A 14,677-nucleotide genomic window follows, 5' to 3' on the forward strand; every position below is an offset into this window, starting at 1 on the left:
ATTCTTCTTGGAACCAATTGACATTTTGTTGTACTTAATTTTTATTCACTTTGTTACATCAAAGTAACAAATGAAATCCAAAATAAAAATTCCTTAATATCTCAAATGAGGAGAATCTAAATAGTGTTAAGACAACTGAATAACAACCTGAAAAAATATAGACTTAGATCTGTATCTCATACTGTGTTACAAAGATAAACTTCAAATGATCAAAGATCTAATGTAAAATTTGAGTACTTAGATGTAATAAAAGAAAACATTGACAAATCCTTTTTATAACTTTGTAGTTGTGAATGCCTTTCTAACCATGACAAACTCCAAAAGCCGTAAAAGGAAAATAAATAATTTATAGCAAATGTTAAACAAAAAGCCAAACAAACAAAATCAAAATACAAATGACAAACTGAAGGAACAATCTGAAGCCCAGAATACAAACAAAAAGGGCTTATTTCAGAGAAATATGAAAAATTCATGGGAGTGATATCAGAAAGATGGTAGACCAGGAGGTCCCAGCCTTCCCACCCCCCCACACATGATTTAACAAGTACCTACAAATGAAAATAGTTCTGGAAGAGCTCTGGAGTATAATTAAGAAGCTGCGGCAACCCAGTAGAGCATAAAAAAACAAGGATGTCTGAATAGAAAAGTATAGGAAGCATTTCACCTGTGTCATTCCATCCTCTAGGTTCACACAGCTGGCACCAAAAGAAATGCCCTCAGCAACAACTCCTCCCAAATGGGAGAAAAGGAGTGCAGGAAGACACCAGCAGCCTGCACCACCAAGGACCTCAACAGCCCTCATCACTACCATGGACACCAGCAGCTTTCACTTCCAAGGACACTTACACTCTTTGCTAATGTCTACACCTACCTGAGCTGATGGAGCTGCCTGGAGCCCAGGCCACTGTGCCCTTTCTTGGAACCAGAAGCATCACTGCTCCCCAGCCAAGCCAGAGCTGCTAGACCCAGCACTACACCTGGCACCACCACATATGCCACCCAGCCAGGATCCTCACATCTACCAGTAGGTCAAGGTTTATACCCACCAGAGCTAGTCCAAAAACTCTGAAAGAGGTCACTGCTCCTTCAATGCACAAACACCAACAAAGGGCTACAAGGAACACAAAAAATCAAGGAAATATGACACCATCAAAGGAATACTACAAATTTCCAGGAAGTGTCCCCAAAGAACTGGAGATCTATGAACTACCTGACAAAGAATTCAAAATAACTGTTTTAAAGAAGCTCAGCAAACTACAAGACAACACAGATAGATAACTCAAAAAAATCAGGAAAATATTACATGAATAAAATGAGAAGTTCAATAAAGAGACAGAAGTCATAAGGAAAGAACCAAAAAAATTCTAGAGCTGAAGAACACAATGAATGAAATGAAAAATGTAATAGTTTCAACAGCACACTCAATGGAACAAAAGAAATAAACCAGTGAACTCAAAGACAGATCATTTTAAATTATCCAGTGAAAAGAAAAAAGAATGAAAGAGGGTGAAGAAAGGCCATAAGATTTATGGAACACCATCAAAAGATAAAAGGAGAAGAATTTTAAAAATCACCATAAAAAACATCAAATAACAAAAGAAGACAAGAGAGGAAGAGATGTACAACACAACTAAAACAGAAAACAATCAACAGAATGACAACATTAATTCCACACCTATCAATAATTACTTAAATGTAAATGGATTAAACTCTCCAATAAAAAGGCACAGAGTGGCTAAACAAATTTTTTTTAAATCCAATGATACATCTGTAAGAGACTCACTGTAGATTTAAGGACACATGTAGACTGAAAGTAAAAGGATGAAACAGATATACCAAAGAGTAACCAAAAGAAAGCAGGGGTGGCTAAACTTATATCAGATAAAATAGACTTTAAGTCAAAACTGTCTATAGAGACAAAGAAGGTCATTCTATAATGCTAAAGAGTCAATTCAGGGCTTCCCTGGTGGCGCAGTGGTTGAGAGTCTGCCTGCTAGTGCGGGGGACACGGGTTCGTGCCCTGGTCTGGGAAGATCCCACATGCCGCGGAGCAACTAGGCCCGTGAGCCACAACTACTGAGCCTGCGCATCTGGAGCCTTTGCTCCGCAACAAGAGAGGCCGCGATAGTGAGAGGCCCGCGCACCGCGATGAAGAGTGGCCCCCGCTTGTCACAACTGGAGAAAGCCCTCGCACAGAAACGAAGACCCAACACAGCAAAAATAAATAAAAATAAAAAATTAATAAACTCCTACCCCCAACATCTTCTTTAAAAAAAAAAAAAAAAAAAAGAGTCAATTCAACAGGAAGATATAATAAGTATATATGTACCCAACATCAGAGCACTTAAATGTACAAAGCAAACATCAACAGATCTGAAGAGAGAAACTGACAAAACTACAATGATAGTAGGAGACTCCAATACCTCACTTTCCATAATGGATAGAATATCCAGGCAGAAAATCAATAAAGAAATAGTTGATGTGAACATCATTACAGGTTAAATGGACCTAATAGACATATACAGAACTTTTCACTCAATAGAAGAATACACATTCTTCTCAGGCACACATGGAACATTCTCCAGGATAGATCATATGTCTATCATATGGTGTATCACAGAAAAGTCACCTTTTATGTGATAGGTCATCAAAAAAGTCTTAAATTTGAGAAGATCAAAATCATTCCAAGTATCTTTTCTGATCACAGTGGAATAAAATTAGAAATCATTAACAGTAAGAAAACAGGAAAATTCCCAAATACATGGAAACTAAACAACATACTCTTGAACATTCGTTATGTTAAAAAAAAAAGGAGAATTTTAAAAGTATCTCAGACAAAACAAAAACAATAACACAACATATCAATACTTATGGATGCACCAAAAGCAATACTAACAGGAGATTTCCTAATGATAAATGCCTACATTAAAAAAAAAAAACCTCAAATAAACAACTTAACTTTACATCTCAAACAACAAGAAAAAGAAGAACTAGGCCAAAATCGGCAGAAGGAAGAAAATAATAGAGATTGGAACAGAAATAAATCAAATAGCAAATACAAAAACAATTGAAAAAAAACAAAATTAAGAGTTGGTTTCTTGGAAGAATAAGTAAAATTGACAAACTGTTAGCTAGACTAAGAAAAAGACAGAAGAATCAAATAAACAAAATTAGAAATGAAAAGGAGACATTACAATGGATGCCTCAGAAATAAAAAGGATCATAAGAGTAGTCTCTTGACTACTCTTATGTAGGCATCCAAATCACAAAGGAATAAGTAAGATTACCTCTATTTGAAGGTAACATAATCATACATGTAGAAAACCTTAAAGACAACAAAAAAACTGTTAGAACTAATAAATGAATTCAGTAAAATTGAGGATACAAAATCAGCATACAAAAATCAGCCACATTTCTATACACAAACAACAAACTATTTGAAAAGAAAATTAAGAAAATAATCACAATAGCAACAAAATGAATAAAATATTTAGGAACAAATTTAAGCAGAGTGGTTAAGGTCTGTACACTGAATATTATAAAACACTGATAAAAGAAATTTAAAAGACACAGATATATGTAAAGGCATACTGTGTTCATGGATGGAAAATTAAATATTGTTTAAATGTCTGTATTACCCAAAGTGATCTACAGATTCAGTGCAATCCCTATCAAAATCACAATGCCAGTCTCTACAGAAATAGAAGAAACAATCCTAAAATTTATATAGAATCATGAAAGACCCTGAATGGCCAAAGCAATCTGAGCAAGATGAACAAAACTGAAGACATCATACTTCCTGATTCCAAAATATATTTCAAAGCTACAGTAATCAAAGCAGCATGGTAAGGACAAGAAACAAAACGAAAGCAAAACCAAAACCAACATGAGACATATCGACCAATGGAACAGAATAGAGAGCCCAGAAATAAATCCACATATCTGTAGCCAACTGATCTTCGACAAGGACACCAAGAGCACATAATGGAGAAAGGATAGTGTTCAATAAATGGTGTTGGAAAAACTGGATATCCACATGTAGAACAATTAAACTGGACCCTTACCTCATGCAATAGACAAAATTTCATACTATAAACAAAAATCAACTCAAAATGGATTAAAGACTTAAACATAACTCCTGAAACCATAAAACTTCTAGAAGTAAATCTAGGAAAAGAGCTTCTCAACATTAGGCAATGATTTTTTAGACATGACACCAAAAGCACAGGCAACAAAAGCAAAAATAGACATGGGGGACTGCATGAAACTAAAAAGCTTCTACAGAGCAAAGGAAATAATCAACTGAGTGAAAAGGCAACCTACGCAATGGGAGAAACATTTGCAAATCATGTATCTGAGTAGGAGTTAATATCCAAAATGTAGCAGGAAGTCATATACACACTCAATAGCAGAAAACTCCGAATAACACAATTAAAAAATGAGCTGAGGACCTAAACAGACATTTCTCAAAGAAAGACATACAAATGACCAACAGGTATATGAAAACATGCTCAACATCGCTAATAATCAGGGAAATGCAAATCAAACTCACAATGAGATTACCTCACACCTATCAGAATGGCTGTGATCAAAAAGACAAGAGATAAGAAGTGCTGGTAAAGATGTGGAGAAAAGGAATCTTTGTACTACTGTTATCAGACTAAAGGAAGAAAGCTTGTCAACTGCTTAAACAAATCCACACTACAGTGTGAATTACCTGATTCAGGTAGTAACCATCAAGATCCTTCCACTGTAAAAAAAATTACTTTGCTCTTTGTAATTAGTATTATCTATAGGGTGATACTCTGAAATCATGTGAATATCTTTTCCCCCAACAATCTCTATTTCACTTTTTATCTCTTTTTATTGTTTGTCTTCTCCATTAGAATGTAAACTCCACAAGGGCAGAGGTTTTTGACCCTTTTACTCACAGCTGTATTCCCAGTGCTTAGAGCAGGGTTTGGCACATAGTAGACCTTCATAAATGTGTATTGAATGATTCATCATCTGTTGTATACCTCTGTATTCTGTTGTATACCTCATACCTCCGTATGAGACTGAATGACTTAAAGGCAAAGTGATGTTTCCTTCATCTTTGTATTTGTAGAAAATAAGCATAGTACTTAGCAAATAATAACAATAAATGCTTTTTTTTTTTTTTTTTTTTTGCGGTACGTGGGCCTCTCACTGTTGTGGCCTCTCCCGTTGCGGAGCACAGGCTCCGGACGCACAGGCTCAGCAGCCATGGCTCACGGGCCCAGCCGCTCCGCAGCATGTGGGATCTTCCTGGACCGGGGCACGAACCCGTGGTCCCCTGCATCGGCAGGTGGACTCTCAACCACTGTGCCACCAGGGAAGCCCAATAAATGCTATTTTATGTTAATTTTTAAGGACCATGGATAAATCAGTTATAATATATAGGCCTAACTTGCTTTTGTCATTTATAAAGTGCTAAAAATAACATATATCTAATTATATTACTGTGAGAAATAATGAAAGTTATGTTAATATTTCCTTTTAAAATAAAAGATAAAGCAAAAATCCTACTAATTTGAAATCCAAGGCTCTCAGGAAAAAGTACTAAATTATATATGATATATGAATTTTTTTCAGCTTCACTTTGCTACACTACATGTTTACAGCATTTTACTGATATAATGCTAAAATACCAAATTACTTTTCAAGCAATACTAAGTTACATTACCTGTAATGCCTTTAATGTTTCCTTCAATCCTTCTATTTCTTTTTCTTTTATTTCTGTAGCAAGTTGATATTTTCCCTTCAAGTAAAAAACTATATTTCAGTACTTTCCAATGTAAGTGACATTATTAACAGGGAAAACAAGAGTTCAAGAACCAAAATCTCTACTTGAAACCTAATACTTCACAGAATTTTAAAATGTATCTGTACTACAACTTATATTTCTAATGACTTCAAGATATCATAAAATTACAATAAGGTCTATACAAGGTTACAAATATCAGGAAATGGAAAATCACATTATAACAATAAATCATTTTATCAGTAGAGCATTCCTGAGAACTTATGGATACTATATAATTAAGTATTTAATTCATATGGCTAGAATAAATATATTCTAATCAATAAGACACAAGTACATTTGTTTTATAAATATAAGGATATGAGAAAAATTTTAAAGAAAGTCTTTTGCTAAAAATTACTCTAAGTTTTAATATTATAAATGACATGTCCTTTGATATAATAAAAACATGTATGAACTACTGAATAGCTAGAGAAAACATTTAATGCCAGATGAATTTCTAGCATTGTTCAGAGTTGTATACTCTTTTCCTGTTGGTCTGCATGCAGATGCAAATCATCTTACTGTTTTTTAAAGAAGGTAGTTTCATTGAAAATGGCACTAAAAATATATTATACTTAATAGAAACACTGCAGTATAGTGGAAAGAGCATTAATTTAGGGGCTAAAGAAATCTAGGTTCTAGTCCCAGCTTTGCCACTTCAAAATGGGAGCTTCAGGAAGTCATTTATATCTTACTAGACCTCAGTACTCTCAAATGTAAAATGATAAGCGCTCAAGTAACATGATTCCCTTAGGTCCTTTCTGTTTCTAAAATTTTAAGAAATTAACAGTCTCTATTTGTTTATTACCAATGCTCCTTTCCATTATGGTGAACAACTGATAATTAAATGCATTTAAACTACGTTTCAAATTATTAAAAAATTAATATATACCTTTTCTTCTTCCAAGGCACACATCTTCATTTGCAACTGATAAAGAATTTTAAAAATTAAAATACAGGTAAGTGAAATGTTACCAGTGATTTACACTGGTCAGTGAGACTACAGAAATGTTTTACATGTCTATATTGTTTGAACTTAGTACAATGTGATTATGCTACTTTTACACTGAGAAAATAAATAATAAAAGGGGGAAAAAAGATAGTCACCAAAGAAAATGAACAATTTAATCTCACGATCAGAGCACCAATCATCCTTGAAAGTTCATTTTTTCCCTCCAGTTTTTTTTAAATGTTTCAATATTTTGCCATCTACTCATAAACAATAACATATAACATTTTCTGAAGGCATACTTTTATAAAATTGGTATCATTTGTATTTGCACTGACAGTATTTTCTGAAATTTTTTTTAAATGCATGTGTTAGTCTAATAAATAAATAATGGCATTTTAAAACAGAAAAACTAAGGTGAACTTGCCAAAGGAAACTAATTAAATATTCCAAGCAACACAAGGATACTAGGCAAAGTTGTCAAGAAATAAAACTTTTCTTTGGAATTTCTCCATCTCATTTTCCATATTCCTCACTTACCTTCAAGAATCCTTTTTTTTTAAAGAGAAAGAAAAGAAGAAAAGAAATTAAAAAAAAAAAAAAAAAGAACCCAGTAGCACTTTCTCTTCTACCCTTCAATTACCTGGATATTCTTTCTTGCCCAGAGTCCCTTGTGGTAACAGAGACATAGAACTGCTCTCGCCTAAAGAATACTATGCTGCACATTTGGTTTCTGCTTCCTTACCCTTCAATTAAAACTCTCATAACTTAGGTAAAGCCAATTTCAGACTATAAGGAAGTTTATCATCTGCTTAAACAAATCCACACTACAGTGTAAATTACCAATAACCTTAACCCACTAGTGATTAGGTTATATAGGTTTATTTTTTTTATGCATTTCTCTCTAAACACACACACTTGTATGGAGATAAAAACAAAAAAGGGGGAAGGAAAAAGGAAAAAAAATGGTGATGTTGGCATGGCTATAAGGAAAAGCACTTCCAGAGTACATTTTCCATAAGCACATTTCTTACACTTACATTTTATAATTAGAGACTGAAGAGAAATGTGAGGTAGTAAAGAAGAGCTATAGAATTCAAAATAACAGAAGAGTTGTTCTTCATTTCTTTAAAATTTTTTTTTCAATTCTTCTACTGATCTTTCTTAGTTGTTAGTAGTTGATATTTATGGAGGTGCATGATAATCACATATCTTCATCCTTTTTATCTCCCTACTTGCATTTCAGCTTTTCACCAATGTTATAATGTTAGCTTGGGTAAAGGAGTAATGTGGAAAAGGTAAGCTCCTAGGATATGTTAATTAAAGACAGAAAAGGGAGAAGGGAGAGAAAGAGCAAGAACACACATATCACTAACATATTTTATTTAGGACCAATAAAAACACATCTCCAAGAAAATAGTATTCCTAATTTCTTTCCTTAACTAAATCATTCTACTACATTACATTATTATCAGTTGTGATTTAAAATAACCTTATTTCCTGCTTCCAATAATAACCTTTTTGTCTTCAGTGAGTATGGAGAACAACCTGTCATAATATTCATGAGAAGTGGGAAAAGTGCAATATTTAAAACTGTCATGTTTGTCTATCCTTATGAAATTACCTGCTTTTTAAAAACTGCCATTGCTTCTTTGTGTTGCTTTGTTAATGTTTCCTTTTGATTCTGAAGAGTTTCCTATTTTAAAATCATGAAAAGTTAAAACAGATTCTAGCCACTTTCAGTTTTAATTTTTAATTGGGTTCACAAATTAAACATATTCATTGCACATATTATTTTATGCTCTTAAAATGCAACTTATGACAATTTTATGATTTTTTTAACTGTCATGGACTCAGCATACAATAATTTTGCTTCCAGTTGCTTCTTCATGATAAAACATGTTGCTCTCTAAAATTTTAAACTCTGAATATAGCTTACTTTAAAGTTTTCTTCAAGAAAATATCTTCCATCAAAAGTTATTAAAATTAAGTCTAATATACAAGCAGACTATAGTCTTATTAGTTTCAAAAAAAACCAATTTTATTATCTAAGCACAAATGTTTACATGGTAACATATGATTCTTTAAATTCACTGAAATAATTTTTTACAAAACCAAAACTACCACAGGGCATTTTTGAAAAAAAATCCATGTATACAATTCCATTTCTTTCCCCTCCACCTTTTTTTTGGTAGAAGTTGTGTGTCCTGTCCTTTAGATTCAAAATGAATTTTTTCTTCTATTTTTATCAAATAATTCTCATAATTTAAAAAATTAGAGCTAAAACTGGCAACCACTTTCAAATGCTTCTGTTATCTTACTCCATGATTCTACAATTTAAAAAATTTATCTACTGACCTCCTATATCATAGCTTACTGACCTCCTATATGATAGCTTTCTTGTACAACCATAATCCTGCATGTCCTCCGTCTATTCTTCCAACAGAATTATATAAAAATTGTGGCTTAAATCAATAGTCAGTATTTATACTCTTATAACTGCAATTTTTATCCAATGCTAAGCCATATGGTATATCATGATTACACTTCTTTTTTTTAAATTTATTTATTTATTTATTTTTGGCTGCATTGGGTCTTCGTTGCTGCGCGTGGGCTTTCTCTAGTTGCAGCGAGCAGGGGCTACTGTTCCTAGACCCAGGTTTGAACCTGTGTCCCCTGCATTGGCAGGCGGATTCTTAACCACTGCGCCACCAGGGAAGTCCCATGATTACATTTCTATTCTTTTTTTTTTTTTTTCTTTTTTGTTTGTTTTTTGCGGTACGCAGGCCTCTCACTGTTGTGGCCTCTCCCGTTGCGGAGCACAGGCTCCGGACGCACAGGCTCAGCGGCCATGGCCCACGGGCCCAGCCACTCCGCGGCACGTGGGATCCCCCCGGACCAGGGCACAAACCCGTGTCCCCTGCATCGGCAGGCGGACTCTCAACCACTGCGCCACCAGGGAAGCCCCTACATTTCTATTCTTATACAACTTTTATTTTTCCTGAAGTTAGCAATTACTTTAAAATATTTTAATTCCTATAACTAATTTTGAAAAATAATACTGCCAGTTCCAAGGTCTGTATCAATTGGTTCATATGCTCAGAGGCAAAAAAAAAAAAAAAAGAATAGAAAAGGCAAAGTGAGAAGATCCCAAGAATGACTTAGGAAATCCCAAACTGCATAGGAAAACAGACATTTTTTTTTTTAATTTTTAAATTTTTGGCCACACCATGCAGCTTGCAGGATCTTAGTTCCCTGACCAGGGAATGAACCCGGGCCCTGGCAGTGAAAGCACCGAGTCCTAACCACTGGACTGTCAGGGAATTCTCCGGAAACCAGACATTTAGAAAAGCTGTAGATATTGGACAAAATTTTTCAGAGGATACTGCCCAGTTTTCTTATGAAAATATATTAGACTCTACTCCTGCAAACAAGGAAAGAATGAAGTTATAGGACACTTCAGGGATAAATTCTTTGAGGAGCAGATTCTGAAGTAAATATGAACTCCAGCTCTCTCCCGGTTTTTTGTGAACAGCCGTAAATCTAGAAATAGGAGATTTAATATGCAACAAAAACTGGAATGGGAAACAGCCCCATTACTAGATCTCCAAATTCAGATCTTCAAAAAGCCTTAGAACAAAAGAAGAATAAACTGGTACCCTTACAGATAAAACAATTTAATACTCCCACTCCAGTCATCAAGCATGAGAGGAGTGAGTCTCATGGTAAAAACACCTGTAGATACTTATTATAAGCATAAAAGACACTGGGGAAAAAAAACATCCTGAACTAGCTAAGAAAATGAAGGGAAAAAATATCAGGTGGGCAAATCAATGTCACTGCTCTGACACACACCCAACTTCCCATTTATTCCTCAAACTTGCAAAGAGCAATTTCTCTAAATATTAAAAGAAACCTTGAAATTTTATTCACACCATAAACTCTGGCAACATCACATAACCTTTCCCTCAGGGTCAATGAGCTACTCAAATAGGGCGTATCTCTAATAATCCAAAGATACTCGCCCCGTTTTAGCCTATAACCGTTATCCTTGGATTCTCAAGTGAGGAATATTATTTTCTCCTTTATGACGCCACACCCATTAACTTAAGAGATATGAATCTACTATGCAAATAGAATTGAAAAATTAAACTCCTGTTTTTTTGGAGGAGTTTTTTTTTTTTTTTTTTTTTAAGATTCCTGGGGATTCGATTCGCAATCAGATCATAGCTTATTTGGATACTGACTTAGGTACCTGTGTGTACCATGGAACCAAATTAAAGATCTCCATGAAGTGGACTCTTTGTGGGCAAAATGTCTTAACTGATATTGGCAGCAGGGTTCAGATTGACCCATCCAAACCTCTACTTAACTTTATATAATACCTCTAAAACCAGAAACGAAGAAGAACTAAAGTCAATTGTCCTAAAGCCTAATAAAGGAAGGATGAATCAATCATACCTATATCAGTTTTAAAATTTTGACTTGTTCCCCAGTCAAAAACCCAATGGGTGAAGATTTGTTTAAGACCTTAAGGCCATAAAATAAAACATCAATTTCCCCAATTCACTGAGCCCAGATACTATTTTATCTTCAGTGCCACCTGACTCTACATACTTTACTACTATATATTTATCTGTGTTCTGCTTTTATGGCATCCCTTTAGATCAAAATAGTTTTACCTGTTTGTTCTGTCCTGGGACAGTCAACAATTTACCTGGACAGTTATGCCTCAGTGGTTTACTGAGGAACTTAGGGACCTTAAACCTCCCTGTAAACTCTACACTTATACAATATGTGGGCAAGCTTTCGTTATGTTCTAAAGATGAAGAGAGCTCTAAGACTGACTCCATTTATCTACATACTGTTTTAGCTCAGAAAGGACAAGAGAATTCCAGAAAAAAGTTTACTATTTTGTAAGAATAAAGTGCATTATTTAGGGTATAATTTATCCCAAGAGGGTAAATCTATCATTCCTGATAAATTATGAGCCCTTCAATACTTTCCAAGGCTGGTTACTAAGAGAAAATTAAGAAGTTGTCTAGATTTCACTGGCTACTGTAGACACTGGGTTCCAAACATCTCTGAAACTGACACATTTCTATATAATTTAAGTCCTCAACAATGGAACCTCTCCCTTAGGAACTTAAACACGGACAAGAATTTTGTGATTTAAAAATAACTCTCAACAGCCCCCCTCGCACCCCCGCAATTGGGGCCCTCCAAATTGTCATAAAGCTTTCTATCTATTTGTATCTGAGCAATGTAGACAAGTCCTTAATACTCTAACAGAACACCACAGGTATCATCAGGGCCCAGTTACTTACTACAATCTTCCCCTCAACCCAGTGAGGGGAAAATCCTACTCCTTATCTAAGGATAGTAATAAGCAGCAGCCCAACTAGTAGAGGCCTCTACTGACTTGGTTTAAGAATCTTGTTTAAATTTGATGGTTCTGTATGCTGTACAATCTGGATGCTACTGAAAACACACTTCTTGGCAAGCAGGCTTACATCCTATGAACTTTTTATTATTTTCTCCCTCACACATTTCAACTCAGTGCTATACTTTAAAGATTGCTACTCTTTTCCCATTACCCAAAGAAGGGGAATTCCATGAGATCTAACCTCTGTCCAAACAATGACTATGCCTCAAATGGATTTATTAGAAACTCCTCCTAGAAAATCTAGGTTTAATATTATTTGTTGATATACCATTTTTTATAACTGAAATGGGAACTATCAGGCAAGATATACTGGAACAGTCTCAAATGACCCCTAAAACATGACTCCTTACCAGAGGTAAAACCAGTCCTGATGACACTACTTACCCTCTCAGCAGAGCTTGCCAATTGTCAAGAGATAAGAGAGTTAACATAAGACTAATATCAGGTATACCTTTTGGAGTAGTCCATGATTTTGTAACACTGTAGAAACAATGAGAGTTTCCAACCTTAATAGGAATCCCAATGTAAAATGAACAACAGTTTTAAGTACTCTAATGCTTCTTAAGGAGGTGGCTATCATGAAGCCACACTATTAAGGGATAACAAAGGCTAAAAGAAATATCCTAGGTTTATCTTTATGACACACAGGCGGCCCTCAATCAGGTCCTGGCCCCATTATACTCTAAAAAGCTAAATCTTTCTGGAGATTAAAAAATCCTATTTTGGAATGCCCACAACTGGCTCCAGAATTTGAAAAGAATACATGGTTGTAGAGTACAAGAGAATCCCTGGCACTTTCAGGACAGACACTTGGTGGCACCAGAGAACCTTGACGAAACTCTGCAAACATATTTTACAAGGAATTACCCATCAGAGCAAGGACATATTGAAAATGATATTCAATTAGCATTGGTGGGGAAATTTTACTAAGATTTTTGAGGATGTCTCTGGTGCAAATCTCATGTGTCTACCTCATAATCCTAGTAAAACTGTTATTCTTGTAAATCCAAGTTTCAGGACCCCACTGAACATGTCCAAATGGACTTCCAAAAATAAACCCCTACAGTGGGTTCTGAATATGTTCTGATCATTGCTTGCTACTTCTCTGGATGGATTAAAACTTTTTCTTGAGAGAGAGTTATAATTATGAGAGTAGGAAAAAAATTACTTGATTTTGTGTTCCCAATATGAGGATCTCCAGTAACAGAGGCACTCATTTTATTGGACCTGTTTTTAGAGAACGCTGCAAAGCCTTGTCATTTATTTAGATATTTCATTGCCCCAATCATCCCCAATCTTGAGGAAAATTAGAGAGAATTAATGGCACCTTAAATCTGACACTCTTAAACTTCCATGACCAAGAAGGTTATGTCTAACTCTCAAGACTCTTAAGTCCACACTCTCCTATACTTCACTGGCTTCTACCATACACACCTATTAGAGGTTACCACATGAAACTGGCTACTTGTGCCCCAATCTTGGACATTTTCTTACTTCAGACAAACCTGGCAAAGTAGTCCAAGGACTCAGGAAATATACTTCATAGTCTTATCACCATCTCACATAAGTTGCCTTTCCTCTACATGATCTAAAATGCAGATAAACATAAGCTGAGAGAGTTCATTACCATTAGACCTGCCCTGCAAGAAATGATATGAGTCCTACAGGTTGAATTGAAAGGACATGAGAGAGTAACTCAAAGCCATATGAAGAAATAAAAATCTCAGTAAAGGTAAATACATGAGCAATTTATAAAAGCTAGTATTACTCTAACAGCAGTTTTTATTTCTTTTTTAAGAAACTAATACTTTAAAAAAAAAGACAATTATTAGGCTAAAAGCTAGTATTACTGTACCTTTGGTTTGTAACTCCATATTTGCTTTCTACATAATTCAGAGACTAATGCATTTTTAAAACTACTAGTTTATTCTCTTGAGCGCACAACATATAAAGATGCAATTTTATAATATCAACAACTGAAAGGGGTGTAGATGGAGTTATAAAGGAATAGAGTTCTTGTATGTTATTGACATTAAGCTGATACAAATTCAAATTAGAGTGCTACAATGATAGATGCTAACTGTAATCTCCATGATAACCATAAAGGAAATAGCTAGAGAGTATACACAAAAGGAAGTGAGAAAGGAATTTAAACATCTCACTACAAAAAACTCAACTAAACACAAAAGATGATGGTAATGTAGGAAATGAGGGACAAAAACTATCAGACACATGGAAAACAAATAGTAAAATGACACAAGTTAGTTGCTCCTTATCAATAATTACTTTAAATGTATATTTCAACTCTCTCGCCTAAAGACAAAAATTGGAAGAATGGATAAAAAACATGATCCAACTTTATGCTGTCTACAAAGACTCACTTTAGATCTAAAGACACAAACAGGTGGAAAGTAGAAAAATGGAAAAAGATATTCCATTAAAATAATAACCAGGGCTT

The 14,677-nt window shown here is 34.7% G+C and overlaps 1 protein-coding gene across 1 annotated transcript in view; it reads right to left on the minus strand.

Moving 5' to 3' along the window:
- Positions 1 to 14,677, minus strand: part of CCDC73 (coiled-coil domain containing 73) — a 137,823-nt gene that overhangs the window by 67,326 nt on the left and 55,820 nt on the right. The window contains exons 4-6 of the mRNA XM_081240508.1: positions 8,398 to 8,469; positions 6,717 to 6,752; positions 5,705 to 5,779 (exon numbers count right to left, since the gene is read on the minus strand). Of these exons, the coding sequence (XP_081096634.1) occupies positions 5,705 to 5,779; positions 6,717 to 6,752; positions 8,398 to 8,469 (183 nt within the window). The remainder of the gene's footprint in view (positions 1 to 5,704; positions 5,780 to 6,716; positions 6,753 to 8,397; positions 8,470 to 14,677) is intronic.

The sequence above is a fragment of the Mesoplodon bidens genome, assembly GCF_964165515.1.
Source record: "Mesoplodon bidens genome assembly, chromosome: 7".
Classification (NCBI taxonomy): Eukaryota; Metazoa; Chordata; class Mammalia; order Artiodactyla; family Ziphiidae; genus Mesoplodon; species Mesoplodon bidens.